This window comes from Oncorhynchus mykiss, chromosome 27 (assembly GCF_013265735.2).
Source record: "Oncorhynchus mykiss isolate Arlee chromosome 27, USDA_OmykA_1.1, whole genome shotgun sequence".
Taxonomy (NCBI): domain Eukaryota; kingdom Metazoa; phylum Chordata; class Actinopteri; order Salmoniformes; family Salmonidae; genus Oncorhynchus; species Oncorhynchus mykiss.
This window is the reverse complement of record NC_048591.1, coordinates 12923276-12940555: the sequence shown is the minus strand read 5'-3', so window position 1 is coordinate 12940555 and position 17280 is coordinate 12923276. Positions and strand designations below refer to the sequence as shown.

The window sequence follows — 17280 nt, the reverse complement described above, 5'->3', positions numbered from 1 at the left end:
GAAAAGCGACCCTATCCTTCCCCTTTGAATGCTGCATTTGGACGATTCCTAGATGCTGTAGCTCAGAAATTGTACAAAACCAGCATGCCAGCTAGTTTAGTGGAACAACTCTTGAGATTGTGTTCACAGAATGCGCTCTTTGCTCACAGTAATAGTAAATACCCTTATCTGCTTTCTATACGTTTGGTGCTTGTAGCTAGCTATAAGCGTTGAACAACACTACATTTTACTTGACAGCCAGCTAGTTGCGGCAAGTAGACCGACTGCGCCTTTCATTTGTTTCTTGCTCTCGAGTTTGATTTAGTCGAAGGGCTATGACATTCATTATCAGATCAGCTCTCGTGAAAAGTAAGTACATTATTGTGAGTTTTACGATGCAGTGCTTTGTCAGCTCTACGTAGCAACTTAGCTAAATGTGCATTTTGTAGGTCGCATCCGTTCAACTAACGTTAGCTACTTAGCAAGCTCCAGTACTAGCAAACTTAGGTTAGGAAGTAGCAAACGTAATTGGTTAACACCATAGAATAATTCGAGACTCGGACCAGAGCCTATAGCCTGCTAGGTAACTTTATTTTTACATCGATGTCAACACTTAGCTAGCTGGCTAAGTAACGTTAGCTAGCTAATTACCTCCAGCTAGTATAAACCGTATTTGGTTAGCATCTTGGCTAACTAGGTGAAAGGTGACTATGTAACTATTCTGTATAAGAGTGGATAGCAAGGTGGTTTAGGTCTAAACCGTGCAACTGACTATTAGCGGAAATGTGTTGCTCTCATTCAATATAAATTTGGTTTTGTTGTAATTCATTGTTATTCAATCACCCTCCCTCTCATTTCGGTGCTGATCATCAGACAGGAGTTTATGGCTTCCAGGTCTCAGTGCTGTAAGGGCCATATCCTCTCCGGGGGGCCCCACTCCTCCTTTTACCACCCTGTCTGTCAGTCAACCTGCCACTGCTGTCACTCACATAGAGCTGCACCGGCCAGAGAAACGCAATGCCATGAACAAAGCCTTCTGGAGGTAACACCTGTCCCAAACCAGTGGTGGAAAAATAACCCAATTATCATACTTGAGTAAAAGTACCTTAATAGAAAATTACTCAAGTAAAAGTCACCTAGTAAAATGTTTGTTTCAAATATTTAATTATTAAAAGTAAAAGTATAAATCATTGCCAACCAGATGGAACCATTTTCTTGTTTTTTATTTGTTTATGGATAGCCAGGGGATCACTCCAACACTCAGACATCATTTACAAACTAAGAATGTGTGTTTAGTGAGTCCACCAGATCAGAGGCAGTAGGGATGACCATGGTGTTCTGTTGAGAAGTGTATTCATTGGACCATTTTCCTGTCCTAAGCATTCAAAATGTAACGAGTACTTTTGGGTGTCAAGAAAAATGTATGGAGTAAACATGTAAGTAGTAAAGTACAAATACCCCAAAAAACTACTTAAGTTGTACATTAAAGTATTTTTACTTAAGTACTTTACACCACTGGCCCAAACACTACTTGAACACAGCTGAAACTTTCCCGCCTTTCTAATTGTACTTGTAACTCAGCACAACAGCACTGTGTTCCCTTATGAATTCATGTGCATCCTATGTTTCTTTGAAAAAATATATGTTCTTCTTTTAACCCTGTCTTCCACCATACATCCATCCTCTTTCAGAGAAATGGTGGAGTGCTTTACACAGATAGCTGAGGACCCAGATTGCCGGGTGGTTGTCGTCTCCGGTGCAGGAGAAGTCTTCACAGCTGGTAAGAGAATTATGTTTCCCAAAAGCTTACAATTGTCTCAGGTTGAACTGAGTGCTGCTTATCAATAGGCTGTGCCAACAGTATACCAAACATAGCAATATACCAGTAATAAGACCGGTATACTGTAACCTCTGTCGCAATTTGACTGTGTGTAGGCATCGACTTGATGGACATGGCCAGTGAAGTCTTGCAGCCTGAAGTGGACGACATGGCCAGGACTTCCTGGAACATGCGACGCATCATCGCCAAGTACCAGGAAACCTTCAGCGTCATTGAAAGGGTCTGTATATGAACTTGTGAAGTACTTACTCCTGCACAATAGGTTAGGGGTTGATAGTGAACAAGTAAGACAATGCATTCTCTTTCCCCCACCTCCTTTCTACTTGTAGTGTCCAAAGCCAGTGGTTGTGGCAGTGCAGGGAGCTTGTGTTGGAGGAGGTGAGTTTTGGTGGTATATTACTGATTTGCTTGTGACCGTGAGGCCTTGCAAAGCTTTCATATATTATTTACAAAATGTGACTGTTTCTTCTCCGGTGAAGGTGTTCTGTAATACAGCTGTAATGTCTTGTCATGTTATAACATGTACGTGTCCTGTTAGGAGTGGATCTGATCACAGCCTGTGATATCCGTCTCTGCACTCAAGATGCCTGGTTTCAGGTGAAGGTAAGTGGGCTTAACTACATCTCCTCAGCCCCAATGACCGTCTCCATGAGGACCAAGGTCCAGGGGACATCTACAGGTCTTTGCAGACTTTACGTCAGATTCAGCCCTTTTACGATTATCACGTCAGACTGCGATCAACCTGGCCAGATTGTACAATTTGCTTCAGTTCTGTCATCACATTCTGCGATTGGTTTGCGAGGCTCCGTCAGCCGACGTAGGATACATCAACTGCAGCGGTGTATTTCATCTGCGCATCTGCGCATGTGCCAGCACTGCAAGCCTCACTATGCTTATGCCCGAGTGAAGTGAGTTTTGAAAAACTAAAAGTATTCATCTTAAAATAGCTTTCACACACAAACTTCATATGTCAAACTCACAATCAAATAAGCTTCCCCAAAATAACATGGCCGCTGTGGTAAAGCGCTTATTTTGATTGGCCATTTTGAGCATTTATCAAAATCCAATCAGGTAGCCTGATATCAGATGTCATGTTAACAAGGTTATTATGGGAATCTCTCTTCTTGCACTGCATGAAAACGTTTAAATCAAACTATTATATGAATCTGACTATTCACTATTGTATTATTGTGTGCATACTCAGTGCCGGCCGTGTTCCTATGGGTCAGTCACCAGGATCGGCTCGTAACATCAGCCACACTACACGATAAAGGCCCAAAAATGTGGACACTGCCAGAACTTTGTCGAAGACTACGACCGCACGTATTGGTACTTAATCGGCAGACCTAGACCCTGTTACGCTCAACGAGCCAAGACGTAGTGGTACTGAACCAGCAGACCTAGACCCTGTCACACTGAACGAGCCAAGACGTAGTGGTACTGAATCTGCAGACCTAGACCCTGTCACACTGAACGAGCCAAGACGTAGTGGTACTGAACCAGCAGACCTAGACCCTGTCACACTGAACGAGCCAAGACGTAGTGGTACTTAACCTGCAAACCTAGACCCTGTCACACTGAACGAGCCAAGACGTAGTGGTACTGAATCTGCAGACCTAGACCCTGTCACACTCAACGAGCCAAGATGTCCAACGATCATTTATGACCTAAGAATTTGCCCACGACGTGGACATTTTGTCTGGGATGGCAAAATCGTGGCATAAGACAGCTGAAATCGTGCCGTCTACAAAGGCCGTAACTGGTATCTGTTGTCTGTAGCAACCACCAGGTGAACTCTCATAGTGGAGAAAAGACAGAATGATAAGAAAAATATACTTGTTAAATCTGCTTTGTATCTCTTAGTCATGTGAAAGGTCTGCCTTTCTTACAGGAAGTAGATATTGGCCTAGCAGCTGACGTTGGAACTCTGCAGCGCCTACCTAAAGTCATTGGGAGCCGGAGGTAAGAGCAAGCATTTGATATGCGTTCATTACACCGTAATGCTGCGTTGTAGTCCCTCTGCTTGCATTCATAAACCAAGGAACACTGAGTGCTTCCCTGTATTGTTCTGAAGAGAGATCCCTTATCATATGTATCATCTTCTTTCCTCTCCAGCCTGGTGAATGAGTTGGCTCTGACAGCGAGGAAGATGTACGCCGATGAGGCCAAGGAAAGTGGATTAGTCAGGTATGAAAACAACGTGTGCGTGCGTGTATTTGTTGTGTATGTGTGTTAGGTACTCATACACTCTTTTCCTGTGTAGCCGTGTATTTCCGGACAAGGAGGCGATGTTGGCTGGCGCTCTTGAGATGGCAGGGGAGATAGCAGGCCGCAGCCCTGTGGCTGTCCAGGGAACCAAGGTCAACCTGATCTACTCCAGAGACCACAGTGTGGCAGAGGGCCTGAACTACATGGTGAGGCTCAGTACTTACAAGGATGCTCACAACACCACACACGTCACCGTGGCAACAACATAGGCTATCAAGAACACAACCCAGTACAGATAACCATGTCTCTTAAACAAGCGTAGCGTTCTGATAAGGTGGGTGGGATTTTTAAAAAGTAGATGTCATTGGAAGTCCAAAATCTGAAATGTAAAAAACAAAAAAAGTTAGAATGAATTACACAATGAGGCTGAGAGTTCAGTCTGTCTCTCTCCTGTCTTCAGGCAACGTGGAACATGAGCATGCTGCAGACGGACGATGTCATGAAGTCAGCTGCAGCCTCCATGGAGAAGAAGAGTCCTAAAACAATAACTTTCTCCAAGCTCTGAACCTGAGGAGCAGAAACAGGCTGAAGTGCAGCTTTTCTTAGGCGAGGGGGAATGGATGGAGGGGATTATCTACGGAACTAGTGGATACAATTTGTATGTCTCTGCGTCCAGTATTAAGGAAGTTTGAGGTAGTTTTGGGCGTTAGCGATAGGTTACATTAACGTTAGTGCTGGAAGTCTTTGCTGTACCCGAACACTTCCGGTGTTTGCGCTCTAGCATGCTCGCTGTACCCGAAGACTTCCAGTCTTTGCACTAAGCTAGTTAACAATTGGCTCGCAAATCTACCTCGTAACTTCCTTCATACTGGACGCAGAGACATGCAAGTAGTATCCACGAGTTCATCTGAGTCGGTTGATAAATGCCAAAATGACCAACTATCCATTTCAGCTAATATGAAAAGGACTTATTTCGCCTCCTGACTCCAGCAGATGCATATGTTTGTGTGTTGGTGCCTTGTTGTCTGTCAGAATCACCCAAAGCAGAGCTGTCTGTAAACTAAAGAGTTAGGGGCCTCTCTCTTGCTAGCTCCGCATGCAGGATTCAGGTTGGGTACTCTATCAACCAGCCTCACACTTTTGTAAATCCATAAAAATTATTGCATCATAAAACCTTTTTTAATTATTTTTTTTGTAAAAGATGAACTGAGCCTAAGGGCCCTGTTTCAACACGTTAAGTGTTTGTGCTGAGTTTTATGCTTTGTACATACAATTCAATACCTAAATGTGAAGTGTATGCATTTTTCACCAAGCCAATGCTCATAGTGTCGTTTTAGTTTGGACCACTGCCACCGTTGGAGGAGATATGCCTATTGCCCAGACTCACTTGCTGCGTCTTGATTACGCTCAACTCGCGACTTGTTTACTATAAATATGCACAGTGGGCAATCAGGGAAGCCCGGGGTGGACTAAAAACGTTGGTCACGCTATAAAAGCAGGCGTTCTCCTCGCATTAAGAAGGCAAGGTTGTCCGACCATTGTGTAGACCTATATCAGTAAAGAGGTCGTAGTTGGAGGCCTGAAGATGCTTCTGTCTCCCATCCGTTGTATCATCCTGCTTCTCCTTGTGAACTTCGTCTATTCTGGTACGTTAACGATCCATAATGAACTGATCATTTAAAAAAAATACTCAAATGATAAAATAAGGTAGGGCAGAGTTGGGTCGGTTGAGCCACCCTTGTTCCTAGGAAACGATAAACAAAATGTATAATTTGACCAAATATTTAGTAAGAGGTGATTTCTGAAGGAAGAAAACACATGGTAAAAAAGTGGTAAACAAGTTGCGTTCAAAAACAGTTTTTCACCAAGTTAATTTAATGTGTTAGAGGTATCATGATGCTTGTAATGAAACAGAAGTAGATCATTTTAATATTGTCCTATACATCATTGGGGTTTCTAAGCTCCTATATGAGGTTTTATACCTAGCATGAAAGTACATCCATGTGTGTGAGCTGATATAATATACACGTTGATCATATATCATTAAAATGCATAGGCCTATAGTTTTAATTATTGAGGTGAATCCATACAATTGTGGTATTCAGAGAAACGAAATTGGATCATCTAGAAGCTATATTTAGATAGTTATGTGAAATTGTCTGCTTAAGAATTGAGCACATATATAAACGTTTATTCTGTTCTTAAGTGTCTTAACTAATACATGGTTTATTAACACTAAGTATGTTTTGAATTATAATAAAACCCATGAAAAATAAAATAAACATGGGCATGGCTGTCGGGTATGAATTAGACTGATAAGGTTGTGGCAGAGGGTTTTAACTTATCAGCAAAAGCCATGTGCTGAGACCATCAGGAATAAATTCAAAATTGTATCCAATCCAAAAAGGTATGTGACACGTTTAGATAGCCCTTTTTTTAGAACGAAATGTGAGAGATAATTGTAGAAATTGTTAAGGAGTTGCATATGCGCACATTCAGATGTTCAAGTCTAAGGAGGCTCTCCTGGTTTGACCAACGAATACGTGCGTCATTTATGTCCATATGTGACTTTACGCGCAACTACAAACGATTGAGCTTCTCGTATTATCTCTATATTTGCCGTTCCTGTCGTTCTTGCTGTGCACAGTGCATTGGATTTCATATCACATTTGACATTTCATAGGACGAGTTCTGAGGAAGATCAAGGAGCACGTGCGTAAAATCCAGTATGAGAAAGCGAAGAAGAATGTGCTGATGAGCGCAGTCAACGGGCATAAGCCCATGAGCGAAGTGAGAGACGGGAAAATTCACCAACCCCTGGACCACTTCGACAGTCAAAACGATGAAACATTTCCTCAGGTGACCCACCACCTACCTATACGTGCACCTACAGTGAGGTCCAAATGTATTTTTGGTTGTTTTGGCTCTGTACTCCAGCACTTTGTATTTTAAATGATACAATGACTACGAGGTCAAAGTGCAGACTGTCAGCTTTAATGTGAAGGTATTTTCATCCATATAGGGTGACATCACGTTTTGTACGTAGTCCCCCCATTTAGGGAACCAAAAGTATTAGGACAAATTCACTTATGTGTATTGGACTATTCAAAAGTTTAGTATTTGATGCCATATTCCTAGCGCGCAATGACTACAGCTTGTGACTACAAACTTGTTGGATGCATTTGCATTTTGATTTGGTTGTGTTTCAGAGAATTTTGTGCCAAATAGAAATTAATGGTAAATAATGTATTGTGTCATTTTGGAATCACTTTTATTGTAAATGTTTAGAAATTAATGTCTACATGTTTGTGGATGCTACCATGATTATGGATAATCCTGAATGAATCATGAATAACAACACGTTGGAAGAGTCACAAGCTTGATGTGGTCATTGTGTGCTAGGAATATGGGACCAAATTCTAAACTTTTGACTACTTTAATACACATGTAAGTGAATTTGTCCAAATACTTTTGTTCCCTAAAATGGGGGATGTGCTGTGATTACACTCAAATGTATATACCACTGACAGTGCACTTTAACCTCAGTCATTCTATAATTCCAAAGTACTGGAGTACAGAACCAAAACAACAACACATTAGTTGCTGTCCAAACACTTTTGTACCTCACTGTGTACAGGTTATTTGCAGCCCCCCCCCCCCCCCCCCCTCTTGTTCTCTTGCTTCCCTTCCGTCTCTCACCCCCTCTCTCTTTCAGAGGTTTTTCGTGAATGAAGCCTATTGGGAGCGTCCTCATGGCCCAGTGTTCCTGTTCATCGGAGGGGAGGGCCCCATCTCTGAGTTCAATGTGCTGGCAGGTACACACAAAGTTCCCCCGTCACGCTCTTAAGTAATATGAAAAGAAAATGGAAATGCATTGACACGATAAGTTAGGCTTAGATAGGTGTTATGAATTTGATACTTGTCATTAGTTACAAGTCAATGCCTGTTCTTTGGATTTTGTGTTGTTGATACCTCAACCAACTCTTAACCTCCCTCTATTTTTCCTCTCCGCTCCTGCTTTGCGTGTATCTGTAGGCCACCATGTGGACATGGCTGAGGAGCACGGGGCTCTGCTTGTGGCCCTGGAGCATCGTTTCTATGGCGAGAGCATCAACAAAGATGGCCTGGAGACTGAGAACCTGGGAGACCTGTCCAGCCAGCAGGCGTGAGTACTGGTGGGAGGAGGGAGTCAATGTGATGACGTTGAATCAATGTTGAAAATGGATTGGATTTGCAAAAAGTCATCAACGTGAGGGTATTTTGTATTTTTTTCACCCAACTTTGAACCAACATCTAATGGCATGGTAACATTTTTGGTTGATTTCATGTTGAATTCACATTAGTTGACAACTCAACCAAATGTAAATCAAAACTAGACGTTGAACTGATGTCTGTGCCCAGTGGGTTGCTACTTGACAAAGGCAGAGAGCTTTTGAGTGGGCTTGAATTGGGCAGAGATTGAATTGCATTTTCTCTGCCATCTCTTGTTTTCCAGTCTTGCCGACGTCGCAGAATTCCATCAATACATCAGCGATCGCTTTGACCTCTCTGACAAGAATACCTGGATCAGCTTTGGAGGTTCCTATGCTGGGGCCTTGTCTGCCTGGCTCAGGGGAAAGGTACAGTAGAGAGAACAACACTGTCTATATTTATACTTAGGACTGGACAACAGTGTTACTGTATGCTGGTCTACTCTATTCCATGGTAATAATAGTAAATCATGTTCTCTGTTCTTGCTCTTCCAGTTCCCTCACCTGGTCTACGGTGCTGTGGCCTCCTCTGCTCCTGTCAAAGCCAAACTGGACTTCTCCACCTTCAACAAAGTAAAGATCTCATCATTAGTATTCATTTTAGTAGTAGTAGTAGTAGTAGTAGTGGTAGTGCTGGGGGTAGTTGTAGTAGTGGTGGTAGTTGTAGTAGGCAAACTAGTAACTGTGACACTATTTATAGTGTTAATAGCATGGTAGATGTTATGTTCAGCTGTATGGACAAAGGTGAAAACAAACCCTGGTGTTGCTCTCTTCCAGGTGGTGGGTCTGAGCCTTGCGGACGAGGACGTTGGAGGTTCAGATAAGGTTTGACAACATTTACAGTAGATGTGGGCGCTTGAAATCATGTGTTGGAGTTTCTGACTGTATGAGTCTCCTACTGTGGGATTTGACTTTCTCTGTCACTGTCTCTCTCTCGCTCTCTCTCCTTCAGTGTGTGGGGGACATCTGGGAGGCCTTTGCTGCCGTGGAGGCCGCCCTGTTTGCAGGAAATGCCACTGAGGTGGGGAAGGACTTTGGGTGCTGTGAGATCCCTGAGGATCTGGAGGACCAGATCGAGGTCATGCAGAGCCTGGCCGACATCGTCATGGGAACCGTGGAGTACAACGAGGAGGGGGGAATCCTGACTATTGAGGAGATCTGTAAAATAATGACCAATGAGACAGAGACCTACGATTCGGAGACTGAGGCATACGACCGGCTGATCAAGCTGGTGCAGGTATGAGGTGTATTTTGTGTGTGTGTGTGTGTGTACACACACACACACGCACACACACACAAAATGACAATTCATTGATTAACCAGCAGAGGGCTGTATTGATCTACAGTTGTGCATCCCCTTGCCTTGACTGATCTAATCAAATTGTATTTGTTAAATGCACCGAATACAACAGGTGTAGTAGACCTTACAGTGAAATTCTTACTTACAAGCCCCTCACCAAAAATGCAGTTAAAACCTGTTGAGTGTAGGGGGCAGTATTTTGATGTTTGGATGAAATACGTACCCAAATTAAACTGCCTATTTCTCAGGCCCAGAAGCATGTAATTGTCAGATTAGGATAGAAAACACTCTAAAGTTTCCAAAAATGTCAAAATATTGTCTGTGAGTGTAACAGAACTAATATTGCAACTAGGAAATCCAACTAGGATTTTATTTTGAAAGCTCCCTGTTCCATTGCATGCCTTCCCTCCATTTAAAGGGATATCAACCAGATTCCTTTCCCTATGGTTTCAGCCTTTTATTCTGAAAAATGAGCAAGAACGATCACATAGCGTCAGTGGATGGCTGGGTGCCAGCAGAGTTTTGCATGTGCAACAGCTTGGAGCAGACATTTTGTCTCTCTCTCCTATTGAAAAAGCTACGGTCCGGTTGAAATATTATTGATTATTTATTGTAAAAACAACCTGACGATTGATTATAAAAAAACGTTTGACATGTTTCTACGAACTTTACGGATACTATTTGGAATTTGGGTCCGCCCCGTCGTGACCGCGCGAGCCTGTGGATTACTGAACATAGAGCGCCAACCAAATTGAGGTATTTTGGATAAAAAAAATATCTTTATGGAACAAAAGGAACATTTATTGTGTAACTGGGAGTCTCGTGAGTGCAAACATCTGAAGATAATCAAAGGTAAGCGATTCATTTTATTGCTTTTCTGACTTTCGTGACCAATCTACTTTGCTGCTAGCTGTTTGTAATGTTTTGTCTGCTGAGAGAGATGTCCTTACATAAACACTTGGTTTGCTTTAGCTGTAAAGTTTTTTTGAAATTAACAACAAGCTAAACTGTGTTTTGCTATATTGCACTTGTGATTTCATGAAAATGAAATATTTTTTGGAATTTAATTTGAATTTGGTGCTCTGCAATTCAGCGGATGTTGACGAATATGATCCCGCTATAATGGGATGGGTGCGCCAAGAAGTTTTAAAGAAATAGAGTTAAGAAAATATTTACTAAATAAAGTAAAAAATAAAAAGTAACACAACAAAATTACATAACAATAACGAGGCTATATACAAGGGGTACCGGTACTGAGTCAGTTTGCGGGGGTACAGGGAGGCCATTTGATTAATTGTTCAGCTGTCTTATAGCTTGGGGTTAGAAGCTGTTAAGGAGCCTTTTGGACCCAGACTTGACGCTCCGGTACCGCTTTCCGTGCGGTAGTAGAGAGAACTGTCTATGACTTGGGTGACTGGAGTCTTTGACAATCTTTTGGGCCTTCCTCTGACACCGCCTAGTGTACAGGTCCTCGATGGCAGGAAGCTTGGCCCTAGTGATGTATTGGCCCATACCCACTACCCTCTGTAGCACCTTACGGTCAGATGCTGAGCAGGTGCCATACTAGGCAGGTATGCAACCGGTCAGGATGCTCTCGGTGGTGCAGCTGTAGAACTTTTTGAGGATCTGGGGACCCATGCCAAATCTTTTCAGTCTCCTGAGGGGGAAAAGCTGTTGTCGTGCCCTCTTCACAACTGTCCTGGTGTGTTTGGACCATGATAGTTTGTTGGTGATATGGAACTTGAAACTCTCGACCCGCTTCACTACAGCCCCGTCAATGTTAATGGGGGCCTGTTCGGCCTTCCTTTTCCTGTAGTCCATGATCATCTCCTTTGTCTTGCTCACATTAAGGTAGTGGTTGTTGTCCTGGAGGCGAAAGAAAAGCACACCTATTTAGGCGAGATGCTGGCTAGCGGAGTAGAACACTTGAAAAATGAAAGGAGAGCCACACACTCTAGGGGCGCAGATACAGTAATTTAATAACCAACGTTTCAACAGACAAGCTGTCTTCATCAGGGTATAAATACAAACACAGCAGGTCACTAGTTTATATAGTGTCAAAGGACACACACAGGTGTCTGTAATCATGGCCAGGTGTGGCCTGATATCATTGGTTAATCTTCACATATCAAAATAACATACCAAAAACATGGATAGCATATGATCATAGATACAATTTGGCTGCATAGGCCTACAAACATTTACAACAGGAAAATCACAAGAATGGCTTCAAATCAAAGTCTACGTTGAGACCAAAGGGAGCAAGGGTCTTTAAATTCAAGATCCAGGCAGCCTCTCGATTTAACAATAAATTGTCGAGTTCACCCCCTCTCCTATGGAGGGTGACAAGTTCGATGCTGATATAACGTAGGGACGAAATTGAGTGGTTTGCTTCCAAAAAGTGGGCCGCAACTGGGTAAGTCGAGTTTTTGCACCTAATGGTGCTACGATGCTCAGAGATTTGTACTTTTAATTCACGCTTTGTTTTACCCACATCATTTTTATCACAAGGACAAGTTATAAGATAAATAACTGCCTTAGTGGAGCACGTAATAACACCTTTAATTGGGATCAGTTTCCCTGTTTGGGGGCGTTTGAAGGATCTACATTTATAAGTACCATTGCATTGAGCACAGCCATTACACTTGTAGTTTCCATCCAGTAGGGGCACAAATAGATGTTGTGCAGGGATATCTTGGGGTGGTAAATCAGAGTTTATCAGTTCATCTCTGAGATTTCTGCCCCGCGAGAATACGATCAAGGGGGGGTCTGAAAACACATTACCGATACTGCCATCAGATCTTAGAATGTGCCGATCTTTGTGAACGATTCCCTTCATTTGTTCAGAGCACTTTGAATAGCGGGTAGTTAGAACACAAGAATACTTATTTTTGCGAGACTGTCCTTGAAAAAGATCATGTCTCGGTTTGTTTTGAATTTTCTCAATGGCGGTAACCATTTTTGTACCCCCTCTCTTTGAATTTTCTTTGCGTCTCAGCCATATTTCTGTCGAAATCTGATTGTTTTTTGCAAACTGCAAGTGGTTGTTGTCCTGGCACCACACTGCCAGGTCTCTGACCTCCTCCCTATAGGCTGTCTCATCCTTGTCGGTGATCAAGCATACCACTGTTGTGTCGTCAGCAACCTTAACGATGGTGTTGGAGTCGTGTTTGGCCATGCAGTCGTGGGTGAACAAGGAGTACAGGAGGGGACTAAGCATGCTCCCCTGAGAGGCCCCGGTGTTGTGGATCAGCGTGGCTGATGTGTTGTTTCCTACCCTTACCACCTAGGGACGGCCCATCATAAAGTCCAGGATCCAGTTGCAGAGGGAGGTGTTTAGTCCCAAATAAGTGTTCCTTTTGTCCAGGTGGGAAATGGCAGTGTGGAGCGTGATTGTAGAAGAGTCAGGGAACACTGTTACTGTGTGTGTTTGTATTAGATCTACCGGGCCACAGGCGAGGAGCCCTGTCTGGATGCGTCCCACAAGCAAACCATCCAGGACCTGAGTGACACGAATCTGGACTCTGCCTACAATGGAGAGAGACAGTGGTACTACCAGACCTGCACCGAGTTCGGCTTCTGTGAGTACTGCTCCACCACACAACACTGTCACTCCTAGAGGAGATACATTGGGGTACGAAATTATTCACACCCTTGATAAAGATGAGAAATAATGACTGTATAAAATAAATCATTAAAATACTGAGCTACATTATATTGTATGCAAAAAAAATTGGGAAATTATTTTATACTAAAACTATTTTATACTAGAACAGCAAAGAGATTTAGTTTAATAAGTAATACATGTTTTTTTCTATAACAGTAGGAGTAAACATTATTTACACCCCTAAATATTCCTATAAAAAAAGTATTTGGTGTCAAAAGTTTAGTATTTGGTTGCATATTCCTAGCATGCAATGACTACATTAAGCTTGTGACTCTAAAAACATGTTGGAAGCATTTGCAGTTAGTTTTGGTTGTGTTTCAGATTATTTTGTGCCCAATAGAAATTAATGGTACATAATGTATTGTGTCATTTTGGAGTCACTTTATTATAAATCAGAATAGATAATAAGAATGTTTCGAAACACTTCTACAGTAATGTGGATGCTACCATGGTTACGGATAATTCTGAATGAATCGTGAATAATGATGAGTAAGAATGTTACAGAGGGTCAAAGATCATACCCCCAAGACATGCTAACCTCGCACCATTCCCAATAACAGGGGAATTATCTGTAACCATGGTAGCATCCAGATTACTGTCGAAGTTTAGGAATATGGGACCAAATACTAACCTTTTGACTATTTAATTTATAAGAATCTTTAGGGGTGTGAATATTTTTGACCACTCCCTTTGAGAAAAAAATGACTTTTTAAACATCTTTCTCTGAGCAATAGCATTAGTATAAATATATATAATTTCCCATTTTTTTGAGCATACAATGTAGCTCAGTATTTTAATAATTTATTTTATACAGCTATTATTGCTCATCTTTATCAAGGGTGTCAATAATTTCGGGCCCCACTGTACATTTACCAAGCTTACATCTCCACGTAGAAGCAAGGTATTTGTTTCAATCAGTGAGTTGAGTGCTCACAGCACTGGAGGGTAATTAAAACAAAAAACAGTCCAGACTCCAGACTTCATTTCCCCCTAAGCAGCACATTCATAAGCCCAGTGCATTAACACTAGCTGTGCAAAGCTCCCACTCTTTGGTACAGTATCACTCATTATAGGATCTGTTTTACAATATGCCCATAGCCACCCAGCTGTATCTCACATTACAGAAATACAACTACACATCACAATTCAATAGAAATGTATTGTTTTTCTATGGCTTACCTCCTCATTGTTTGGTTGTGACAGTCCAGACGTGTGAGGACGCCAGCTGTCCCTTCTCCCGCATGCTGACCCTGCAGGCTCAGACCGACCTGTGTCCTGAGGTGTTCAACATCCCCCAGCACAGTCTGCCCGGACACATCGCCTTCACCAACAAGTACTATGGAGGAGACCACCCCGACACCGACAGGGTGCTCTATGTCAACGGTGAGCAGAGACTTCACAGATAGATACAGTAGATAGGTGATGCCTAGTCAGCTGCACAACTGAATGCATTCAGCCGAAATGTGTCTTCCGCGGGGGGGGGGGGGGGTGCCTTCATTGACGATATTGGCGCCCGGGGAGCAGTTGTTGTTCGAAGGCAGAACGGCTTGGGGATCCGAACCAAGCGACCTTTCGGTTACTGGCCCAACCACCGGATAGATGAATGGATCGATCGATAGATAGATGGAGGTTTAAACCATTACCTCTCATTACATCATAGTGTAATTTAAACCCACTGGCAGTGAATCAATGTGCTGTGTCTATGTGAGTGATTGTGTGACAGCAGAGGTGGTTGGTGGGAGGAGGACAGGCTCAAAGTAATGGCTGGAATGGAATCAATGGAATGGTATCAAACATATGGAAACCACATGATTGACCAGCCATTACAATGAGCCCATCCTCCTGTAACTCCTCCCACCAACCTCCTCTGTGTGACAGTCAGTATATGACCTGTCCCTCTGGTCTGTGACCTGTGACCTCTGTCAGGTGACATTGACCCCTGGCGTGAGCTCAGCGTTCTGGAAGAGGACTTGGACAAGGAGGACAAAGATATGGCCATCCTCATCAAGGGCACCTCCCACTGTGCCGACATGAACCCCGGCGGCGCTGCAGACCGCCCCGCCCTGAAGCAGGCCCGCAAGGTATGGCACACGGCAGGCTAGACAACACTAAGTTGATGTAACTGAGAGAGACACTGACTGTGAGCTTTGGTGGCACATGAAGAGTAATGTGTGTTTCAGAACTGTATGTCTCAATTGAACACTTTGGGCCGGTTTCCCAGAAACAAAAAAAGCATGGTCAATGGTCAATAGCTTGTTAGTCCAAGACTAAACTAAATCTGTGTCCAGGAAACTGCCCCATTGTCTATATCTTATGTCATTAGTGAATATTATTTTTAAACTTCTCTTCCCCTCATCCTGATCTGTCTTTTTTCTCTCTGGTTGTCAGGCCATTGAGAGGAAAGTTGCCAAGTGGCTGAAGGAAGCTGCCTGGAAGCTTGTGGGCTGATGGACCCAACGATGATCAGGTTACCTGATCATCTGACCTTCCTGACCATCACTCAGCCAATCAAACTTTGGGCAGTGAATCACATGGTGCTGTGGACTGAGCCCCTCTTCATGTTTCTCCCCATGGGTCAGGTCCTCTAAGGTGGTGTTCTTCTGGTTTTTTTTCTAACATTCTTCTAGTGTTTTCCTGTTGTTTTTCCTATGGTTTTTCCTGGTGTTTTCCTAACATTTTTCTAGTGTTTTTCCTATGGTTTTTCCTGGTGTTTTCCTAACATTTTTCTAGTGTTTTTCCTATGGTTTTTCCTGGTGATTTCCTAATGTTTTTCTAGTGTTTTTCCTATGGTTTTTTCCTGGTGTTTTCCTATTGTTTTTCTAGTGTTTTTCCTATGGTTTTTTCCTGGTGTTTTCCTATTGTTTTTCTAGTGTTTTTCCTATGGTTTTTCCTGGTGTTTTCCTAATGTTTTTCTAGTGTTTCTCCTATGGTTTTTCCTGGTGTTTTTCCTGGTGTTTTCCTATTGTTTTAACTGGTGTTTTTCCTGGTGTTTCCCTAACGTTTTTTCTAGTGTTTTTCTAACGTTATTCTAGTTTTTACGTTTGTGGTTTTCTAACATTTCTCTAACGTTTTGTGTTTTTCCTAACGTTTTTCTAGTGTTTTTCTAACGTTTTCATAGTGTTTATTGAACGTTTTTATAGCGTGCTTGAAATTTACTCCAGTATATAAGTTATAGATTTATATTTTAATAGACAGTTTTAGTAATTTAGGGAAACACTTATAATGCTGTACACAGTATTTAAGTTTCCTAACTACGCCCTGGTAGCGTATAGCTAACCAGAGAGTCCCAGTATAAGACGACTTTAGCATCATGGAGTGTTCTAATGTTTACAGACTGTTCACACATTTTCCTTGGTCTGGATTCAGTGAAGTTATCTCAGACAAAACATTATCTGAATGTGTGCTGGATTGCTTCGTAGCGTGTGTGGATCTTTTTTAGGAGGAGTTAATTTGATTTAATCCTGCGAGTTGGAAAAGTATCATCAATAAAAGTTTGCTGATAATCTGGTGTCTGTTTTCTGTGGATTGTGGGATATTGCTGTTGACTGAAATTCATTTTAAGAGATATTTTACCGCCAAACTATTTTTTGTATTTTGTTCATTAGCCCACTGTTACTAAGATCCCAGAAGAATGTGCATGGCAGCAGTCGAGTTTCAGTATAGAGCAAAAACTGTGATGATGATGCAAATTATATTCAAATGACTAAAAATGCTAAGAAAGTCGACTAAAATATCACCTTTTTTAACTGTTTAAATCTTTAATCTCAGCAGGGGGCGCCAATGCTATACACATATATCCAGTCAATGGCACATTTCCAGTTTATAAAACTCTGAAGACTGTTGTGTGTTTGAGTTTGTTTACATGCATGTTTGTGGTGGTCTTCATGAATACATTAACATAAACAATATATGTGCCAGCATATTGAGGTATTTAGCACCATGTGTGTCTTTGTGTATGTTTAATTATCTTTGCACTTTGAGTGTGTGGGTGTCTGATCTGTTTGTGTGTGTCATCCGTGCATGCAAAATAGTGTGT

At 42.2% G+C, this 17280-nt stretch overlaps 2 protein-coding genes across 2 annotated transcripts; both read left to right on the top strand.

Moving 5' to 3' along the window:
• The first annotated feature begins 11 nt into the window (after positions 1–11).
• Positions 12–5200, top strand: ech1 (enoyl CoA hydratase 1, peroxisomal). Its single transcript, XM_021587661.2, has 10 exons — positions 12–348; positions 853–1021; positions 1671–1759; positions 1915–2039; positions 2149–2197; positions 2358–2422; positions 3711–3781; positions 3935–4006; positions 4083–4233; positions 4488–5200. Exons 1-10 carry the CDS (start codon positions 315–317, stop codon positions 4590–4592), a joined length of 930 nt encoding a protein of 309 aa, XP_021443336.2. The 5' UTR covers positions 12–314; the 3' UTR covers positions 4593–5200.
• Positions 5201–5331: 131 nt separating this feature from the next.
• Positions 5332–16747, top strand: LOC110507581 (thymus-specific serine protease). The gene is made up of 12 exons (XM_021587660.2): positions 5332–5673; positions 6711–6886; positions 7743–7842; positions 8063–8192; positions 8523–8646; positions 8773–8850; positions 9055–9102; positions 9230–9514; positions 13017–13158; positions 14448–14627; positions 15171–15325; positions 15633–16747. Exons 1-12 carry the CDS (start codon positions 5613–5615, stop codon positions 15690–15692), a joined length of 1539 nt encoding a protein of 512 aa, XP_021443335.2. The 5' UTR covers positions 5332–5612; the 3' UTR covers positions 15693–16747.
• The last annotated feature ends 533 nt before the right edge of the window (positions 16748–17280 follow it).

Coding starts and splice junctions, on each gene's coding strand:
- LOC110507581 (XM_021587660.2), top strand. CDS start 5,613: ATGCTTCTGTCTCCCATCCGTTGTATCATCCTGCTTCTCCTTGTGAAC. Junction 7,843..8,062: donor TGAGTTCAATGTGCTGGCAG/GTACACACAAAG, acceptor GTGTATCTGTAG/GCCACCATGTGGACATGGCT. Junction 13,159..14,447: donor CTGCACCGAGTTCGGCTTCT/GTGAGTACTGCT, acceptor TGGTTGTGACAG/TCCAGACGTGTGAGGACGCC.
- ech1 (XM_021587661.2), top strand. CDS start 315: ATGACATTCATTATCAGATCAGCTCTCGTGAAAA. Junction 1,022..1,670: donor ATGAACAAAGCCTTCTGGAG/GTAACACCTGTC, acceptor ATCCTCTTTCAG/AGAAATGGTGGAGTGCTTTA. Junction 1,760..1,914: donor AGGAGAAGTCTTCACAGCTG/GTAAGAGAATTA, acceptor GACTGTGTGTAG/GCATCGACTTGATGGACATG.